The sequence below is a fragment of the Mus caroli genome, chromosome 17 (genome assembly GCF_900094665.2).
Source record: "Mus caroli chromosome 17, CAROLI_EIJ_v1.1, whole genome shotgun sequence".
Lineage (NCBI taxonomy): Eukaryota > Metazoa > Chordata > Mammalia > Rodentia > Muridae > Mus > Mus caroli.
In genome coordinates, this window is record NC_034586.1 from 40,947,333 (window position 1) to 40,968,545 (window position 21,213).

The following is a 21,213-nucleotide window of genomic DNA, read 5'->3' on the forward strand; positions in this document are numbered from 1 at the left end:
CTCTGAGACATATAATCAGGTCTAATAAACAGCGTGGAGGACCCTTAAATATTGATGACAGAAGTTCCCAGAAAACACAGACTTCTACTGGACTTCATTGATAAATAGCCAAGAATCTACCCCTACTTGACAGTTCAGCTTCACCCATCTATCTTCCTGGGTTCCAGGCTCTTTCCATGCTTGGCTTCTGGACTCCTTTTAAAAGTGTTTATTTGCATCCTGTTTCTCTGGACAGCAGCATGGAGGCTTCAGAGAGAACAGACATGTACCTGCTTGTAAATGTATCTTCAGCCAATCCAGCAGAGCCCCTCTCCCCCATCTCCATCCCTGAGAAATTTGAGAATGGGTTACTTGGGGACATTTTTCCTTGGCCAGTGAACCTTGGCTATGGTTCCTCCCACGTTTGCCTTCTGGATTCATATTGCTCCACCCACGAACTCCTGAGCACCGTGAATTGTTTATCTTTTGTGCCATTACACAGAGGCTTGCTGACTCTCCAGTAGGGGCTTGAGTTCCACAAACAAAGACATCTAAGGCTCTCTTCTCTTCTATTGCTCATAATGACAGCAATTCTATAAAGTGAATCCCATGTATTTCGTATGTATCATTGTTTAGTCACATAACACACCTTCAAAATTGGATATTTCGGTTCCGAATTTGAACATAAAGAAGAGGGAAAGGAGAAAGAGGAGAAAGAGGAGTAGGGAGAAAAAGAGGTGGAGGAGGAAGAGGAGGAAGAAGAGGTTTGATGGTAAGCTTGATTCAGTCTACAGTCTCTTTCCCAATAAGTTCCATTCTTAGGTTGCAGGTAGAGATTATTTGTATGCAACGGTATTCAGCCTAGCAAACTACACATGTGCCCTTTCCTAGAAGAATTCCTTTTGGATCCAAGACCCCACACGGTCACATGCATACCTACACAGAAACACACATACAATTAATGAGTTCATTGACTGATTGGAAAATAAATAAATACAATTACTGGGACAGGGTGTCAGCATGTATAGGCTGGTCATGAACTTCCAAGGAAGTCCAGGCTGGCCTTGAACTCTCTATCCTTCCCTTGTTAAGTTTCCTTTGGGCTGCTCCTGCTACATCAGGGAAGCCCTCATAGCTGTGTGCTCATGATCCATACTACCCCATGATGACCTCTTCCTTCTTCTTTCCCATTCTCTCCTCATGATCCCTCCCCGAGACCCCAAACCCCAGGAACCTGTGTTCTCCCCCCTCTCTTTTGTCTAGCCCAACCTATAGGCATGTTCATTAACCAATCAGGGATAACTTGAGAGCAAGGTTTACATAGCATCATTTGATGTTCATGAGAATTTTCTTGTAAGGGCAACCAGATCTTGGGGGGGATCAGTGTTTAGCATTTAAATACAAAGCAGCCCCAGACCAAACCCCTATACCTGATGAGATAAACTCATTTGCACTTGATTGTGATGAAGTGGGTAGCCACCTCTCTGAATGTGTTGTGGGGATCTTTAGTTCTGTGGCCAGATGACCCCTTCTGGTGGAGGAGGCCCAGACTGTATTGGGTCCTGAGGATGAGTCTGTTTCCAGCAAGGGGGAAGGTGGAGCCTGAATAGTGATGGTGGCTGTCTGTGTAGTTAAGAAGAAGGCAAAAGAAGCATGGTTTTCTAGCATCGACTTCCAACCACAGAGCTGTCAAAGATGAACATGCATCTCTGCTGGGTTTGATATCTTTCAAAGGCTAGCCATCAGCCAGGAGTAGTTGACCATGCTCTAATCATTGGAGGATGCACCCATGCCTGTCATCTGGGCACCACAGCTAAGTAGACCTCCGGGAAATAGAAGGAGAGCTGCTATTTGGAAGTGGTCCTTTGCCTCTCTTAAAAGGAAAGTCCTGAGCAGGGGAGGTGGTTCCCTGTTAAAGGCTTGTTGTGCACCTGTGAGGACTGAAGTTGTGATCCACGGGGCTTAGAAAACTGCCAGGTGGATGGGTGGGAATAGTGGCTCACCTGCGATTCCAGCTCTGCAAGACCAAGACAAGGGGTTGCTGGAAAAAGATGTATAGCCATATTGGTGAGTTCCTAACAGACATCACCCTTGGCTCTCTACATGCATGTACATGTATGTACCCCAGACATGCAAAGCATGCAACACACACACACACGTGTGTGTGGGGGGGGGCAGATATGCTCACATGAGTGCTTTTACACACATACTGCATGACAATAAAAAAGACAAAAAAACTGAATACTCCCTGTTCTTGGATGCTATTTACATGGTTTTCAGCTTTGGGAGAAAGCCTGGTGGTCTCCACTGCCTGTGGAGACACTGTCCTATGCCCCAGCTCCTAAGTGACCACAAGGCCTCCAGAGAAGCCAACATCCAAGACTAGAGAGGCTAAGACATTACTTCCTCAGAGTACCTTGGTAAGGAAGGGGGAAGAAACCAGTGGATACAGACAAATCACAGGAACCAGTTTTCCGATCTCTTTTGTTTGTTCTCAAGCTTGTTTGGAATAAATTCTCTATACAGCTCAGGGCTCTGCAGCTCACTTTGTGTAGAGGGAACTTACCCCTCAGACGGTTGCTGTGTTGGGAAGAACCATGAGACAGTTGGATAAGAGAAACGCCAACACCCACTGCTGTTGTTATGGTAACAGACAGTCCTGCAGACTCCCCTGACCCACCCAGCTGAAGGTGCCATGCTTTCAGCGAGAATGCATTTAAAACCTCCCTTTTTCTGAAGAGAAATAGAGAGGCAGTGGGGGGAGGAGCATAGAGATAGGTTGGGGAGGACTGACAAGAAAGGAGGGAGGGGAAACTGAGGGTTGGAGTAGAATTACTAAATTAATTAGAAAATCTTCTTTGGGGTCTAGACAATTGACTCAGTGGTTAAAAGTACATGTAGATTTTCCAGAGTACCCAAGTTCAAATCCCAACACCCAAGTCCAACAGCTCACAACCACCTATATCTCCAGCTCTAGTGGATGTGATGCCCTTTTCTGACCTCCACAAACACGTACACACGTATATAGGTGCAAGCACTCACACAGGCACATCTACCCAGGCTTACACATACACATAAACAAAATAAAAATAAATGAATAAATGAAAACTGCAAATTAAAGAAAAAACCAACTTCATTTGGGCGTTAGAGAGAGTTTGCTCAGTGATTAAGATCGCTTGCTGCTTCTCCAAGGACTGAGGTTAGATCCCAGCACTCACACTGGGCAGCTTACAACTCATGCACCAAGAATCTGATGCCCTTTTCTGACCAACACACACACACACACACACACACACACACACACACACACACACACACCTTTTACTAAAACTCTCTAGGGCCATTTCTCCCAGTGCCCCAACACGCCGTTAATCATCCATATGTGTCTCTTGAATACAAAGGATGTTTTCACCAATAAGTAATATATTGATACCAACAGCTGTTAATATACTAAGCGCCATACTGATTAGAGTGCCGCCTTTGATGATTATCCTGGCTCCTGGAGGTGGCATCACAGCCCAAGGTTCCTGTCCTGAGACATACTGACGGAGCAAGTGTGACCAGAGTCCCAGAGTCCTTGCTGCTTGTCACTTAGCGAGCTAGGAACTGAATCGTTCACTCCTGCTTTATTTAGAGAGCCTGGAGGTTCTGTGGTTTCAGAAAGTATGGTTCTAGAACATCTCATGTTGGAAAGCTCCAGCTCAGCATTTATGAAGAACACACGAGGCACAGGCATTGTTCTGCCCCACTATTAGGGAAACGGAGAAGGATACAATGGATCTCTGAAGTTGGCTGGGAGGTGTGTGGCTCTAAGCCCAGAGTTTGTTCTTTATGATCCATATTATTGTCTGTACACCTGTGCCCTGAGACTCAGGCGTCTGCCTTTGTTTTCTTTCCAGGCTGGGATCGATGGGGAAAGCATTGGCAACTGTCCCTTCTCTCAGCGTCTCTTCATGATCCTCTGGCTGAAAGGAGTCGTGTTCAATGTCACCACCGTGGATCTGAAAAGGTAAAGGACCCTGTGTTCATGAGGGGACATCTAGCGCAAGGAAGAGCCAGATTGGAATGAGAGCAAATCCAGGGCCATCCTGTGGCTCCAGGAAACCTCGGATGAATCCCATCTCATTGCCCAGAACTGTTCCCAGGGCCCAACCCAGCTCACAAAGGAGGCTAAAAGAAACATAAGCAGAACCTCCCTCAGGGCTGTGCTTCACTACCCTGGTTGGCATCCGTTGATTAGCGAGAAGAAAAGAGAAGAGAAAACAAGGGCACACAACAAGTGTCTGCCTCAAGGAAGGGCACAGGCGTATAAGAACATATCATCACAATAGCATAGGCATTAGTTTTGCAGGACCCTGGTGGGCTTTAGGACTGACAGCTGAATTATCAGGGAATTGGAATCATGACCTTTTCTGAGGTTTTTGTCTTGGCTTTCAGAACGCCTAGTGGGAGGGTTCTGGACCCGAGGACTGCATGTACAGGCCCTAAGAGGCGAAAAATACAGCTTCATTATGTCTATTCCTTTGCACTCCTGAGTTCCATTGTATTCATATTTACCTGTTGCGCTAAGGATCTAACTTGGGGCTCCCCGCATGCCATTCAAGTGCTGTCATTGAGCTATAATCTGGGTCCTCTGAGTAGACGTAGAGGCATAGCAGGTGTCTTAACTCCGTGGCGGCTAACAGTGTCCAGCAAAGCTTGGCCACGTCTTCCAGCCCATGGTGGAAAGGCTTCCAAAGCAGCCTACTCTGTTCAGGTCTCCTAAGGCTCCTCCCTGGGTCCCATCTGCCCTCGGGGCTGCTCTTGTTCCCAGAAGCTCTTGGTACGAGGCTTCTTCCACACTCGTCAGGCTTCTCCTCCTCGTTCCTCGGAACTTCAGAATCTCCTGCCTCAGGGCTCAGTTTCAGTCCCAATTTCTTGGGAAGGCCTCTGTAACCCATCACTGTCTGGAGTAGCCTCCCTTTAAACTCACCTAGGTCCGATCTGAGCTTCCTCCGGCAGAGTCATCCTTTAGCGTCTTACCTCGTCGGAACATCTACAGCTCCAGTGCTTTCTAACTGCTGATGGCTTTCCCCTGCAAAATCCCGCGATACGTACTTCATAAGGGAAAGTCCAGCATTCTCTATTAGACAAGGAAGCCGAGCAGACCCACTGAGGTCTCCTACCAGCTGGAAATTGAGGGGCTGCTGCTAAGATCCTAGTGTCTGGCACAGGGAGCATGTACCTCCCAGGCAGCCCGTGTCTGCAACAACTAAAAAGAGCAGGATCCCAGAGCCTGGGCAAGGAGCTACCTTTCCGAGAGACTGGAGTCTTTAGATTGTCAACTGTAGCAGAGAACTCTCACTAGAGTTCCAAGCTGGAGCTCAGGCAGGGGACGGAGTCTCTCGGGTATCTTAAGGATGCTTCTGCTTCTCTCACACACATTATCAGACCCAGTCCTGCTGACATCCCTCTGAGGCTGCCTTGGTGAGTAACATCACCTTTGTTTACAGCACTATCCGCACGCACATAAATACGAATTCCTATGAAAACTGATCTTATCCCAGTTTTTAATCCGTGAGAGTGCTGTTAGGGCCTTAAGGAGGTGGGCCATGGGTTTATGTTTTGGATTCTACTTGGCTTGCTGCACGGAATTGAAACCCGGCGCCCCTCATGGAGCTGTGAATCAGGGAGCTAAAGAAAGGATGAGGCCCGTGAAATAATTCACACATCCAATCTGGAGACATGGAATTCTGTAATTTCACTTCCAACAGCTGGGGTGGGAGCTGACTGAGAGAGGAAGGGGTGGCGCTGGCCACCATGCTTTTGACAATGCCCAGCTTCGGGAGCCAGAAGTGGCATGTCCCCAAGGTGTCAGAACCTAGCAGCCAAAGTACCCCCAGGATCCCAGAAACGAAACCACACTGCTGCCCTGTCAACAGACTAACAGACCGCTGTGTCTTTAAGCCACAGTAACTGCTCCAAAATAAAACAAGAGAAGACTTCCTTCCTGGCCAGTGTCAGTTACAAAACAGGAGCAGCCTGCAAAGAATGCCCTCTCTTTATGTGAGGGGAGGGACGCACACTGAGTCAACAAGGAACTAAGTGAATTAGTCTCAGTTGTTTGAGTGTCACAGAAGGAGACTGGAGAGCAGCCTGTTGGGAGTGACTTGGGAGCTGTCACTGGAATTCTTGTCGTCCCCTCCCTAGCTGATTAGACCAGGAATTTGTCTCCTCACAGAAGCCTCTGCCCCCTCTTGTTGACATTTTACAGTTTCTCCATCTCATATTTTCTGCTCCAGTGGCCACAAAGAATGTTGCAAACTCAGAGAATGGAAACTCCCATGGCTGCCCTGAGACTCCTGCGTGTGCCCTACCCTGCTTCCTCAGTACAGCCCCAAGTCTCCACTTCCTGTTGCTAAGCCACTCCCCCCATCCCACCCCGTCCCCTCCTTCCTTGATACTGGCTCACGAATTTGACCACCTGGCAGGAGGGATTTTAGAAGCACACCACATCACTGGCACTAACAGACGCAATGTCGTTCTTGGGTTCTTGACGTACCTTCCCTGTGGCACTCAATATACTAAGTATCCAGCACCGACAGGGACCACACCAGGCACTGTTGAGGGCTGAGTCTAGAAAGTTCGATTGATTACTTCTTGTTCATTCATTGGGTGCGTGCTCCATATTGCTGTACTCTTCCCTAACATCTTCCCCGGCCTCCTGGATCACGGGGACCTCAGCATCTCCCTCTCCCTGATGCATGCAATGTCTCCTGTGTGCGCTGCAGAGGTGGTGAGGTTCCTGACACCGGGTTATCTTAGATTTAAGAATGACTGCGTTACCTTTCTTCTTTATGCTTTGGTATGGAGTCCGGGATGGGCCCAGGGCTTCACATATACTAGGCAAGGGCTTGCTATTTCACCGGCTCCCTCTTCGTACTTTGTTTTGATAGAGATCTTGCTAACTTTCCCAGACTAAACCTGAGTTCACTCTCAGGCTGGCCTTGAACTTGAGATCTTTCTGCCTCAGCTCACTTGTCTAGTTGGGACAAGCGGGCGTGTATTGTCTCTTCAGAAGGACTGAGTTTGGCAAAGTAGCCTTCATCTATAAGGTTTTATTGGTCCCGGGAAAACCTGAGACAAAAGGAAACTGCTTTCCTCAACAGGGGTCACTGTGTTTACTCAAGTCCTACTAGATAAATGAAGTTGTGATTCCTTGGAATTGGATTATTTATAATTATAAGTACCCCTAAAGTGCCCTCAAACTTTATTGTAAAAGATTCCATTTCTGGCTCGGGAAATCTTCAATTTACATATATTAAATTAATTTTAAAAATCTTTCACAAACAAATAAGTTTTAGTAAAATTAAAATCATAATGGTTATATTTTTTAAAAATTTGTGTTCAAATTAAGATTAAAAACAGTAAATGGTGAAGCATGTTGGATTATTAACCGGTTTCCTGTAGGATAGCTGCCTACTGGTCCCCGACTTTCATTGGAAAGCACAAACTTTCATAATTGGGTTGGAGCTTTTTCAATATCAGACCAACTTTTGAGTTCTAATTTCACAGTTAAAGTCAACCCTTTTTTAATTTATTTTTTTATTATACGTGTATGGCTGATTTGCCTGCATGTGTGTCTGTTCACTATGTGTGTGCAGTACCTGAAGAAGCCAGAAGAGGGCATCAGTCCTCCTGCAACTGGAATTACAGGCAGTTCTGAGCTGTTAGCTGCCTTGTGGGTTTTGGAAACTGAATGTAGATGTTGGGAACTCTTTGTCTGTTTGATTAATTTCCGAGACAGTATTCTAGTCTGTAGCCCAAGCTGGTATCACAATGGTAGCAATCCCCCTGCTCCAGCCTTCCAAGCTCTGGAATAACAGGAATGAATGGACCGCCAAGCCCAGCTCATAGTTCTTGATGTAGAACCCTTAGCCATAGCCTCCCTAATGTTTCCTGATCTGCAATATTGAACGGGAAGAGATTGAACAATGCCAGATGTTAATTGCTACATATTAAAATGCATGTTACTCAGAATGGGAGCATTGGAACTTGAAGAAGTCCCCAAAACACACACACACACACACACACACACATGTATATAGTAATATAATATTCAAATACATTTAGGATCCAATGTGTTACTTATTATTGTTTGTGGAGGCCAAAAAGGGGTATGAGATCCCCTGAAGCTGGGATGACTAGCAGTTGTGATCTTTCTGTTTTGAGTGTTCAGAACCAAACTCAGGTCCTCTGGAAAAGTAGGACGTGTCCTTAACCGCTGAGCCATTTCTTCAGCCCCGCTGTGTTAATTTGTCAAGCCTGGAATTGTGTGTTTTGTTGGGATAATTAGTAAGAGGGCATTTGGAGGCACAGTCCTGTGCAGTTAGACGGGAGCTAATTTAGACGGTCACCATGATCCTCTCTGGGCTTTTCAGTTGTGTTCAGCTTCGACTTGTGAGTTACTTCTGCCATTTTCTTCCCCTGGATGAGTTTTCTGTTTCACACCACAGGCCCACAGAGCTCTATCCAGCTTCTACTGTCTCACACCTAGTACCACAAATCTGGTTATGCTACAGGCATGTTGATTAACCCCAGACCAGAGTTAATGCCATAGGCTTCTCAGAACAAGAGGGCCAATGGTTCACACCATCACTGGAATCTTACTCTCTCCACAGAAAGCCAGCCGATCTACACAACCTGGCTCCTGGCACGCACCCGCCCTTCCTGACCTTCAATGGGGATGTGAAGACGGATGTCAACAAGATTGAAGAGTTCCTGGAGGAGACCCTAACCCCTGAGAAGTAATGAGCTGATTCTTTACAGACCTATGGACAGGGAGAGAGTTAGCTGTGGGAAGGCAGATTTCCAGTAGGGCTGCTTCAGTTTGAGGTTTTGCAAAATGGAACCCCAATCCCAAAGTATGCCAAGTTACCCATAGGTATTGCCAGTCAGTTCCTACAGAGTGACTTTAGGGGACCTGGGAATCTCCCTCTCCTCTCTCCCTCTCCCTCTCCCTCTCCCTCCTCCCTCTCCCTCTCCCTCTCCCTCTCCCCCCACCCCTCCCAAAACCCCCCCATCTCCTCCCCCCTTCTCACCTCTCCCTCTCCCTCTCTCTCCCCCTCTCCCTCTCCCCCCACCAGCTTTATTCTCCTGAAAAGCTCAAGATTGTGCAAACTTCTTCATCTTCAGTAGAAGGGATAAAAGGCTGATTTAATGATGACAAACCAGGAAAGAGACAGCTGGTGCCTGAGACCACACCAGGAGCCATAAGTATGAGCAAGCCACATACATACATACATACATACATACATACATACATACATACAAATATAGATTGGGACTGGCAGGTGTAGGAGCTGAGAGTTCTTACGGGGGCAGATTAGCTATTACTGATACAAGAGGAGGTAAGAGACATAGTCTAAAAGATGGCCAAGTCTGGGCTCATTAATTGCAGAATACAGTAATCAGAGATGAAAACCATCCTACCTCATTGTTACACTGGAAACCCGGTGTTCCTGACAGAGTCAGGCATGAGCTCAGTGCTGCAGGGTCACCACAGAAGGATCTTCAGCTGTAAGATCTGTAAGCTGGGCCGTTGTCAGCTGTAAGACTTTCCCTGGCTGCTGGGAAGGAAAGCCGTGTAAAGGGTTGGGGATACGGCTCAGTTGGTGCAATCCTGTCACACGAGAAACTCTGAGTTCCTGCCCCAAGGACGTACCTGCATTCTCAGGAAGGAAAGCAGAGTTAGAATATGATCATTTTTTTCTGTGTTTCTCTCAAAGTTCTGTTTACCTGTCAGCAAATGTCGCTCCTGGGCTGTGCCAGGCGCTGAGCTCTGTGACATCACACTCTCATCAGCTCTGATACCTGGGAGAAAGGGCTGTCCTTATCCTTGTTTTATGGTCTGGTACAGTGGGATAGCCCATGGTAACCAGTGGTAACCATGGTAACCAATGGTGCCTTACTGTTGGATGATTACTGGTCCCCGATTCCCTAAGGAAGCCTTAAGCAAGGAACCACACTCCCTTAAGAGCATCCTTTGTCATCATATTAGGACAGGTCATTTTCACACTGAGGGGGAAGTGGCCTGTGGCCATTTATTTTTAAAAGATGTATTTATTTATTTATTTATTTTATATATGTGAGTTCAATGTCCCTCTCTTCAGACACACCAGAAGAGGGCATCGGATCCCATGAATGATGGTTGTGAGCCACCATGTGGTTGTTGAGAATTGAACTCAGGATCTCTGAAAGAGCATTCAGTGTTCTTGACTGCTGAGCCATCTTTCCAGCCCTGGGTACAGACTTTCAATCAGGGAATAAGTTCAATCAACAGTGAGCCACACACACGTCACCTAACAGGCAGCAGCCAGAAGCCCAGTGTATCTTCGAACAGAACACCAGCCAACTCCTCAGGTGGATGTGCCCCGAAGGGGCTGACTCCTCACTCCTTCTTGCTCTCCTGGGACTCAGCCTCATTTGTTGCTTGTACTAGTTGCAAATCCCATGTGAAAACCTGTTTTCACTGACTCGGGCAGAGTCCAGACAATGCCTGGTTAGGTTATTGTTGTCTCTTCGGAACAAATCCTCCTGTTGAGGAATGTCTACATCCACCGAGTCTAGCAAGGAGAACAGAAGCACCAGAAATGAAGGGTAGGGCTGTCCACACAGTCTTCTGCCAAGCCGATAGATGGGATATACTGCTCGCTCTGCCAGGGGACACAAGTGTCATCTTGACCTTTCCCATCTCTGCTCTTGCTTTAAGCCTCCTCTGTGAAAGAACACCCTCTGCCCCAGACCATTTCCTGTCCTAGTCCTTGATACTCAGGTTAGCCAAGCCCCTTAGCTCTTGTCATCTTGGTCTGTGTCCCCAGTAAGATGAGAGGGACATAAAGACCCTGGGATTATAGATTTCACGGCTTTATGGATATCCTTCTTGAATAAGGTCTTTATCAGATCCATTGTCTTTTTAATCAGCTTGTAAGCTCCCATGGTTCAAGCAGGGGCTGGAAGTGCTGGACAGGGCCGCTCTAGATGCCCCACCCTGCTCCATAATGCCATTGATTCTGAACACACTGCTTCCAGCCTAGGTCTCTTCTGGATTTCAGTTAGGTGTGAGAGGTGTGATGGAGGCCCTTCCTGCCAGGCTGGTGAACTGACCATTTAGCTCCTCAAGCTCATTAAATGAATGACTTCAGAGGTCTTCTGAAGTAAGGTGACGATCAACTGCTCAGGATGCTGTTCACAGAAAGTGCTCTTAGATGCCTCTGTGCCCATCAGGTGGGGGCAGGTGCTCCAGATATTGGCCAGTAACTAGCACCGAGCCAGTGCCTCAGCTCCAGCCTCAGAGTCCTGACAGTCTGCTCCCAAGCCACCAGCTTAGCCAATCCCCCCCTTAACCCAGGCTGAAAGGTGGGGTGGCCCCCATCCAGAGGCTCACAGAGTAGTGTTGCTTGGCCCTTATGCCTCTCCAGGGGGCAGCAGAACTCCCCGTTTCCTGATGCTGTGAGGAGGCCATGTGTTTCTTATCATGCTGCTGTTTGTAAAAATTTCCAGAGAGCCAAGATTTTTCTCTCTCAGCTTTTGTTTTTTTAAAGGAGAAGAAATCACACACAAATATTCCAACACTTAAAAAAAATTATGTGTGGTTCCAGAGAGTATTTGGTGTCAAGATGAGGAGTCCAGCGAATCGCAAGTAGTTTCTAAATGAGACTAACGACCCTCCTTTCTGTGGACTGGTCCACTTAGTGCTGGGAAGAGGCTCATGCAGAGAAGCTCATGCAGAGTTATATATCGAGACATGCCTGGGCCGTAACCAGAACCATCTCCATCCCATAACCAAAGCTGCTAGGATTCAGAACAGAGAAGCTTGACCACCTCAAAACCAACTGTATATCCTGGGTGACTTTAGACAAGGCTCCCTCCCTTCTTATTTGATCTTCTTGAAAGTGAAGGAAGGGCTACCAACCAGTGTTCTCCAAGATCTCTTTCAGCCCCAAATCTGGGACTGCATGAGTTTCAGAGGACATTGCATAAAGCTGACTATTATAAAATAATCTGAGCGCATAGAAGTTAGGATAAGAATTCAGAGGTGAGGGGCCGGTGAGGTGGCTCAGCACTTAATGTTTGCCATGCAAGCATTAAGACCAGGGTTTAGAAATTCCCTTAACTGCCTAGTGGGCATAGTGACCTCCCTGTAATTTCATCATTGGAAGGCAGAAGTAGGGGATCCCCCAGAGCAAGCTGGACAGCTTGACTAGCCACACTGGGGAGCTCTGGGTTTGACTGGGAGACACAGGCTCAGCAAATAAGAGAAAGGTGCAGTCTGATGGAGAATGATTCCAAACATCAACCTCGGAGCTCCCATATGCACACGCACACACACAAACACACACACACACACGCACACACACACACATGCACACACACCTCCACACATAAGCATGCCACATGCACACACAAATAACCGAAGGAAGAAAAAAAATAGAATCCTGGATGCTAATCAAAAATGGTCTGGTTACATGGTATGCCGTGGCATCAGTCAGGTGGTAGCCATAATCTGAGGCTCACAATCAAGGCACTGAGAATACACTGTTTTATATTTAAAGGTGTATACAGATCTCTTACAGCAGTAGAGTAATGTTCTCCTGCCGCTCTGACAGGTGGAGGCAGTCTCAGAAGCCTCCACGCGATGGTTGAGCTTGGGTTCTGGAGTCCATGCCTTGGCTTCAGGTCTCTGCTGCCAGGTGGTGCTCTCTTGTCGAAACATGTGGTGCTGTGGCCTGACATGACAAGGGCACGTGCCACTTAAGCATAGTCTCAGTGGATACTGTGGGGCTCCTCCACCTTGTAGCTGTGCATACAGCACCTCCAACATGTCTTAAGCAGGGAGAAAACAACAACAACAACAACAACAAAATGAAGCACACACAGTGCTTTCAAAGACCAGAGCCCAAAGGAGTTACATCACGCATATACATGCACATGCATACACACATGCACACCCCATTCCATTGGCTAGAGCCTAGTCACTAGACTGCAGAATGGCTGACTGGGAAATGTGCAGAAGCCCATGGACATTATTTAGTCCGTGTGCACAGCGACTAAATAGGCAAACTTAAAACAAAGCAATCAGAACGATACTTTTCCAATCTTGATTCCCAAGAGCTATGTGATACTCTGTGAGGCAACGTGCACACATGTCAATTCAGCCCAGGTCGGCATGGCAATAGGCCAGGGAGCCAATTCCACCCAGATGGAGTGTGGTAAACCAATGAGATGATTGGGATTATTTATAGGGGCATGGGCAACTCAAAGGTCAATCCCAGCATGGTTACTACTTATGAAATCACTCCTGGGTGTCCACTGCGTCCTGGAACTCCTGCTCAACTTGAAGCCAGTTCCATCAAGGAGCTTGCCCTTCCCGGGGTAACCTTAGGGAGGAGCTTTATAGACGTGTAACCTCCAAAGCTTATGGAATCTTAGGAGGTTGCCTCTCCACTCCAAGAAGGAGAGGCACTCCCACAAGTGTGAGTCCCTAAGCTCAGAGCATTAGAGCCCACTTAAAAGCCAGGCAGACGTGGCTGCTGTCTGTGATGCCAGGACTTACGAAGCAGAGACAGGAACTTCCCAGATCAGGACTGCTCTTATTCACCCATGAGACAGAGTTGCCTATGAAGCTCAGGGCTGTGTCCAGAACACAGTGGCCACTCCGTGCAAGGTAATTTTCCCATCATGAGAGCATCAAGTACGAAGGATACTCACTGCTTCAGAGTCTCCAAGTCAGTTTCTTATTGGTCCCACACTAAGGCCCTTAAGTGATTGGTTTGCCTTGGGTCTCCAACAGCCTTTGCTACAAAATGGGATCAGTAGCTCCCTCTGTACCTGCCTAGTGACTGTGGTGAAGAGCTGGGACCAATATATTCCTGAGGGCTTTTCCAAACGCTGCGTCTCTGACATTAAACCTGTCATGGCAAAATCAGTCAATCAATCAATCAATCAATCAATCAGCAATCAATCAAACACAAAATTAAACAAATAGTCTGCCGTGGCTCCAAGAGTGGGGCAGTCCTAGCTAATGAGATCATTGAAGAAGAAAGGAATGAAAGAACAATGACAAATGACTTGTGTGTACAAGTGCAGGTGTGTGCCCATGTGCACAAGTATGTATGGAGAACAGAGTGGCATTCCTCAGGTGACACTTCCTCTCTTGTCTTACAAGAATCAACATCTTCCCAGCCTAAAATTCATGAGTTAGTCTACCCCTGCTGGCCACTGGACCCCAGAATTCCCCCTGCCTCACTACTCCAGCCCCAGGATTACAAGCTTGCTACCATCCTCTCCTGACAGAGATTCTGGGAGTCAGATTCAGGCGGTTTCTCACCATCCTTACTGGCTGGCCTGGCTCCCAAACCCCACGGCACGTGATTTTTAAAGACTCCATTGTGGTTAAAAACATAAAATCTGAAGAAAAGAATTTTGATTAATAGACAAAACAACCTAGACGCATACAGTGAAACTCCCCCCTCCAGATCACACAGCCCTGCACTTATTGTTAATAATGATAAATTGACCATCTGCCTGGTCATGTACAGAATGATCTTGTGAAATGAATTTTTAATGAATATTAAGAATTCTTTTATGAAATGAATAATTAGCATTACCCATGGGATGATGGTATTGGGTAAACCCAAGGATTTCCACACATGTGAGCTTACTCCTCATTCAGTTTCAACACCAAGGATCCTAAACCTGGCCAACCTCTTGCATGGTTTTTCTTTCTTTTTTCTTTTTTCACTTCAAAATGAGAAACAGTGCAAGGGATAGAGTAGGATCATTGTAAATCTCCCTCCATGCTTGGAAATCCAAGTGATAAAAAACACATGACTTGCGAGTGGAGCCGGGTTAAGTTACTCTTAGCCTGCACGTATAATAAGCACCAGAGAGACATTTTAGAAGCACACAAGGGACACTTTTCCTTTGAGACATGACTTAGGACCTTGGTGCTGTGGACCCAGGCACCCGCCAGCTCTGGGCAGCTAGGATTGTGGTAGTGAATAGACAGGCGTTTTTATAAGTTCAGGGGACATATCAGAAACCCCACCTGACTCAGAGGCCAGCCCTGTGTTGCTGTGTCTCCTGGGCCATTTCAGGAAGAGGGCTATGGGTGCCAACCTGGTTCCTTGCCTAACAGACCAAATCACCCTGGTTAAGTCTTTCAGCACCTTACTGGCCTCTGATTTCCTTGATAATGATTGAGGGTTGTGTGCCCACCCTCCCCGTGGAATGATGGTTAAATCCCAAAAGATGGTAGCTCCAGCCAGAAAAGGGAACACCGCTCCCTGTGATGCAGATAAGATCGCTACTGAAGAGTCCTGTTCTTCTAGCATCATTGAACTCCATGGCTTCCCTTCCAGGTACCCCAAACTGGCTGCAAAACACCGGGAATCTAACACTGCGGGCATAGACATCTTCTCCAAGTTCTCAGCCTACATCAAAAACACCAAACAACAGAACAATGCTGGTGAGTGACCCTTCTAGGGATGCCGGGCAGATCTGCCTCTCTGGTTTGCCCATGGCCATTTCAGAACATTTCAAGCCAGAGAAGCTTCTGGAACCAGTGCTGCTTGTTATCTTCTCACCCCCTCTCATCCTCCTGACTCAGAACCTGCTGCCTGTAGAGTAGGAGAAACAAGAGTGTGTTGTTGGTGACTCAGAGGCAGGGCATAGCCGGCTTTGGAAAGCCTCCTTATTGCACAGCCTGGGAGGATTCGTGGTGCTGGATCTTTTCTCCAGACACATAACGTCTGTGTCATATATTCCCACTTCTTCGTAGTCCCCTCAAAAAGCTTTGCAAGGGCTGACAAGAAGCATGAGGAGGGCAAAGATGGCCAAAATTTGGTGAACACCACAGACCTAATTCTCTGTACTCTATGCCCTGATTGTGGGGAGTTAGGGGAGGACTTCTAAAAGCCTGGCTCCCTCCTCTTCATAGCCCTTCCTTCCTGGCATCAGCCGCAGCCCTAGGACATGCTGCTCCTATGATGGTGTCTCAGCACCCCACTTTTAGGCTCACAGGTATTTCAGTCCCTCGTGCAGTATCTTCGGTAAAAGGTTTCCTGAGGTATCTGAAGGGGAGTGTGTGGGACCTGAAGAGTTGCTGTGAGATCCCCAAAGGAAAGGGGTGAGGGAGAGCTTTGTTCCCCCCCACACACACACACCATGGAGAGGGGGCACGGGCCAAATCCCTAGGTTCTGGGACCAAACCAAACAGAGGGAATGCCTCATGAATCTGCATGAATGGACAAGTTGATAATCCACAGTGGGTCACAAGAAAGTACCAGGTACTCTTAGAGTTCAGAGCAGAGGTGATTTGGTGTGTGTGTGTGTGTGTGTGTGTGTGAGAGAGAGAGAGAGAGAGAGAGAGAGAGAGAGAGAGAGAGAGAGGAAAATATTTTACGCATACTAGTTATCTAGCTTCATTCCAGGTTGGATGCTGTAGTTGGTTGAATGACGCCTCTCCCCTCAAAAGTCATGTCAACATCCAACTGTCCATCTGGACCCTGAGAGCATGAGCATATTAGTAAATGAGGTCTTCATAGATGAGATTAGCTCAGGATCTCAAGATGATATCATCCTGCTCTTAGTATGGTCCCCAAGTCCAATGAGTTGTCCTTGTAAAAAGCTGAGAGGACAGACAGAAAGGTTTGGGACAGATGGCCATGTGAAGATAGAAGTGGAGAGTGGAGCCATATAGGCTCAGCCTCAACCTCAGCCTCAGCCTTAGCCACAGCCTTAGCCACAACTTCAGCCATAGCCACAGCCTCAGTCACAGCCACAGCCACAGCCACAGCTTTAGTCATAGCCACAGCCTCAACCTCAGCCATAGCCACAGCATCAGCCACAGCCACAGCCTTAGCCACAGCCTCAGCCACAGTTTTAGCCACAGCCACAGCCACAGCCTCAGCCACAGCCTCAGCCTCAGCCACAGCCTCAGCTACAGCCACAGCCTTAGCCACAGCCTCAGCCACACTCACAGCTACAGCCTCAGCCACAACCAAGGCTTTTCAGAAACAGGAAGACAAAGGAAAGGTTTAATTTTTGAACGGTCTGTCTTCCAGAACTAAGAATGATGTCCCATAATTTTATGTCACCCACCTGGTGGCCTTTTACTGCTTTAAGTCCAAGGAGACTAACACAGCCATGATAGGTTTTTTGGACCGTAGTGACAAATGATAACAATATCAACTCCTAATAAAGGTTCACTTTACTCATGATTTGAGGGCACTGACCATCTCGACAGAAGGCTTGGGGTAGGGCTCAAGGCAGCTGTTCATAGTGTATCTGCAGTCAGGAAGCCAGGTGAGTTCAACTTCCTTTTTCCTTTATCCATTTTATTAAATTCAGTCCCCAGTCCATGGGGTATTACCACCCATGTCAGGGTGGGGCTTCCTTCCTCTGTGGAAACCCGTCATAGACACACCCAGAGGTCTGTTTCCTAGGTGATTCTAAATCCAGTCAAGTTGTCCATCAATATTAAGTATCAGAGCCCTTAGAACTTCCTGGAAAAGAACAGTTATTGTCACTTCACTGGCCCAGGGCCCAGAGGCAAAGGAGAGGACCAGGGATTTCTCTCCTCCCCGGTGCCCACCAGCTTTTGAGCTCTGTTTCCTCAGACTCTACATTCAGTGTCTTTTTATCTCAACCACAAACATCTTCCTCCATACTTGTCAGAGGGCCCTCAGAAAGATTATCTCATTTGAACCTTCCAGACTTTTTGAATTAGGAACGGTATTTACATAGTATCCACATTTACAGTTCTGCTGTGTCCAAATCCAAAGCACCAGTTTCCACAAAACTCCAAGTGTCGATTTCCTGTAAACTCAATCCTCTCCAGCTTCCACTGTTTCTCTTCTCCTGTTTCAGCCTGGTTTTCCCCGAGATGGGCTTTACCCTCGTGACTCCTTCCCTTGCTCACTTGTACAATTGAAAGCTCAGGCATATCTGCCTTCTCAATAGCTGCCCCACTCCCACATGCTTTGTTCTTCTCAGCCACTAGAAACTAACCACTGCTCTATAACCCCTTGAGTTCTCATATCCAGTTTTGGTGAGCAGAATCCAAAAGTTCTTGGTTCACAAGGCAGGAACCTATGTTCCTGCAGGGCTGGCCTGCAGGAGCCTCACTCCTACAAGAGAGCCCAGAGCCACACTCCCAAGCCAGCTCTATGCTCAGTCTACATGGCCCAAGAGAAAGGCCATGTGATGGTTTGTATATGCTTTGATCAGGGAGTGGCACTATTAGGAGGTGTGACCTTGTTGGAGTAGGTGTGTCACTGTGGGTGTGGGCTTTAAGACCCTTGTCCTAGCTGCCTGGAAGCCAGTCTTCTAGCAGTCTTCAGATGAAGATGTAGAACCCTCAGCTCCTCCTGCACCATGCCTGCCTGGATGCTGCTTTATGCTCCTGCCTTGATGATAATGGACTGAACCACTGAACCGTAAGCCAGCCCCCCAAAAATGTTGGCTATATAAGAGTTGACTTGGTCATGGTATCTGTTCACAGCAGTAAACCCTAACTAAGACAGGCCATGACACTCTCTACCTTCTTAGAGTTCCAGGCTCGCAGCTCCAGGCTTTCTGATATCTATCACTCCACCCACTTTCTGACATGTCAAGGTACACATGTTGTGGGCAGCAAGCTATGCATGTACACAAATGTGCGCATGTAGGTGGAGGCCAGAAATCAACCCCAGGTGTCATTCTTCAGATCACATCCCCCTTGGTTTTGTTGTCATGGTTGTTGAGACAGTAGCTCTTGCTATCCTGAAATGCATATATTTGGCTGGACTTGCTGGACAGTGAGCTCCAGGAATCTGTTTGACTTCTAAGTGATGGTATGGCAACCCCAAGCCATTATGCCCAGTATTGGGTGGTCAGATTCATGTCCTCATTATTATACAGAAACACTTTACCAGCTGAGCTATCATGAGTCCCCCTTCTCTCTTGGACAGAGTCTGCTCCCTGCCTCCCCTAGACACACTGTCACCGATCATAATCTAGCCCTACCTTGTCCTGCTTGAGAAAAGCCAAATACACATGTAGCAGCCACCCAAAGTCTTCCAACGGCTGAAAGCCAGATCTCATCCTCCAGAAACGATCCCAGCTAGTGCTCAAGAGAATGGGCCATTAATTGGAATGTCTAATTTCATTTAGACATGCAACAAAACTCTGTGGAGACTGAGGAATCGGCTCAGTGGCTAAGAGCGCTTGTTCCACAAGCAGAAGGAACTGAGTTCAAATCCCCAGCCCCCATGTAAAAAAGCTGATCATAGCTGCACCGTGTGCCTATAGCCCTAGCTTTAGGGGCAGGGACAGGCAGATCCTTAGAGCTTGCTGGCCAGCAAGCCTCATGAAAAGGGTGAAGTCCCTGTTCAGCAAGAGACTCAATAAAGTCAATAAAGCAGAAAGCAATAGGAGTGAACATCCAATATCCTGTCCTGGCCTCCAAGTGCACACATCGACACAGTGCCTGGAGCAGCACACACTCGGAGCTCATTTTGAAAGAACGTGTCTCATGTGGCAGGCACTGCACTAGGTTCTGAAGTTACCAGGGGCAGGTAAAAGCTATTACCCTTAGCAAGCTAGCTGTCTATGCGAGCTAGAAATCCAGCAGAAGTGGGATTACCAGCCCAAGTTTGAATTGCACAACTAGCTGCACAAATGTGCCTGGAAGATAGGCTCTCTCTAAGCCTGTTTCTGAAACCCTGAGGTGAGCTTATTCATACTTCTGTTGAGCATAGTGACTGTGTGACGGGTCCATGTATTTCCTAAGTCAAATCATATACATGCCTTGGCACAGTACCTGGTATATAAGGAGAGCTCACTACATGCTAATAATGAGCTAATAATGGTCACTGTTGTGGAAAGCATAAGCCAAGCCTGTTGGGTCTCCTCTCTGCTTTTTCTTCTACCTGCCCCCAACCTGTTTTTGCAGGTGTCTACCCACTGGTCTCTTTCTGCTTTTTAAATTCATTATGCTCTCTTTCTTTTTTAACTTTTAAAATTATCACTGGTAGCAGGATGGATGCCGTGGTGTTGGGTGCAGAGGTCAGAGGAGAGCTTTGTGGGATTGTCTTGCTTCTTCTGCTTTTGCATAGGGCCTGGGGATTGAACTCAAGTCACCAGGTTGGCAGGGCAAGTGACCTTACCTGCCCACTGAGCAACCATACCAGCCTTGGTTCCCTCTTTAAAATCTTCTCCTCCTCCTCCTCCCCCCTTCTCCTTCTTCTTCTTCCTCCTCCTTCTTTCTTCTTTCTTCTTCTCCTTCTCCTCCTCCTCCTTCTATATTTTCAGTGCATGTATCTTTATGTGTAAGGGAGTGTGGGTGCTCTCATTGTGACTAGAGGGGTTGGATCCTTAGGGCTTGCATGGGGGCACTCACTGCACCAGGGGCTGGGAACAGAAACTCTGTCCTCTGTAAGAAACAGGAAGCGCTTGTTATCAACTCCTAATGTCTGAGCCATCACTCCAGCTCTTTTGTTCCCCAATTTTGAGGAGGTTGCTGCTGTTCCCCCAAAGTGTCCAAGTCCCAGGCTGCCACTGGCGTGGCCCTGATCTCACACCTCCAGCCACCTGATGTTTTTGTGCTTTGTTTGGGGACCTGCTATTGCACTGTCTCCTGTCCCTGTCATTACCACATCCAGACTTCCCTTGGTCCTCTGTGGTCAGACTCTGCCTCTAGCCTCTCCGAACCATTTCTTAGTGTTCTTTTCAAGTCCCTCACAAGTAGCCTGAGTTTTTTTTTGTCATGAATGGATCATGAGATTCTACATTCAGCCAGGTGTGCATAAACATATTACTTCATTTCCCAAAGCTGAAGACATACCCTCGCCCCTCAATCCCCTCCACCAACAACCCCCCCCCCATTACCTGGTTTCAGAGACAGGAGCCATGTGACATCACATTACCTCACTGTCCCACCACAACGGGAATTACAGCATCTAAATACTCCATCATATCATGACACTGCCTCGTCATGACATCAGAAGGCTCATGGGTGCCATCCCAGTTCTCCCATTACGATATCACAATGCCAGCATACCTGCACGTACACCATTTCCCACAGCCTAGAGCCCAGGAGCTGTGTGAAATTCAACTCCTCAAGCCGGGCGTGGTGGCGCACGCCTTTAATCCCAGCACTCGGGAGGCAGAGGCAGGCGGATTTCTGAGTTCGAGGCCAGCCTGGTCTACAAA

The 21,213-nt window shown here is 47.5% G+C and overlaps 1 protein-coding gene across 2 annotated transcripts in view; it reads left to right on the forward strand.

Annotated features, from left to right (window-relative positions):
• Clic5 (chloride intracellular channel 5) overlaps nucleotides 1-21,213 on the forward strand; it is a 149,718-nt gene that overhangs the window by 98,895 nt on the left and 29,610 nt on the right. For both annotated transcript variants that reach the window (XM_029471464.1, XM_021149513.2), the window contains exons 2-4: nucleotides 3,879-3,988; nucleotides 8,640-8,765; nucleotides 15,381-15,487. In XM_029471464.1, coding sequence (XP_029327324.1) covers nucleotides 3,879-3,988; nucleotides 8,640-8,765; nucleotides 15,381-15,487 — 343 coding nt within the window. The remainder of the gene's footprint in view (nucleotides 1-3,878; nucleotides 3,989-8,639; nucleotides 8,766-15,380; nucleotides 15,488-21,213) is intronic.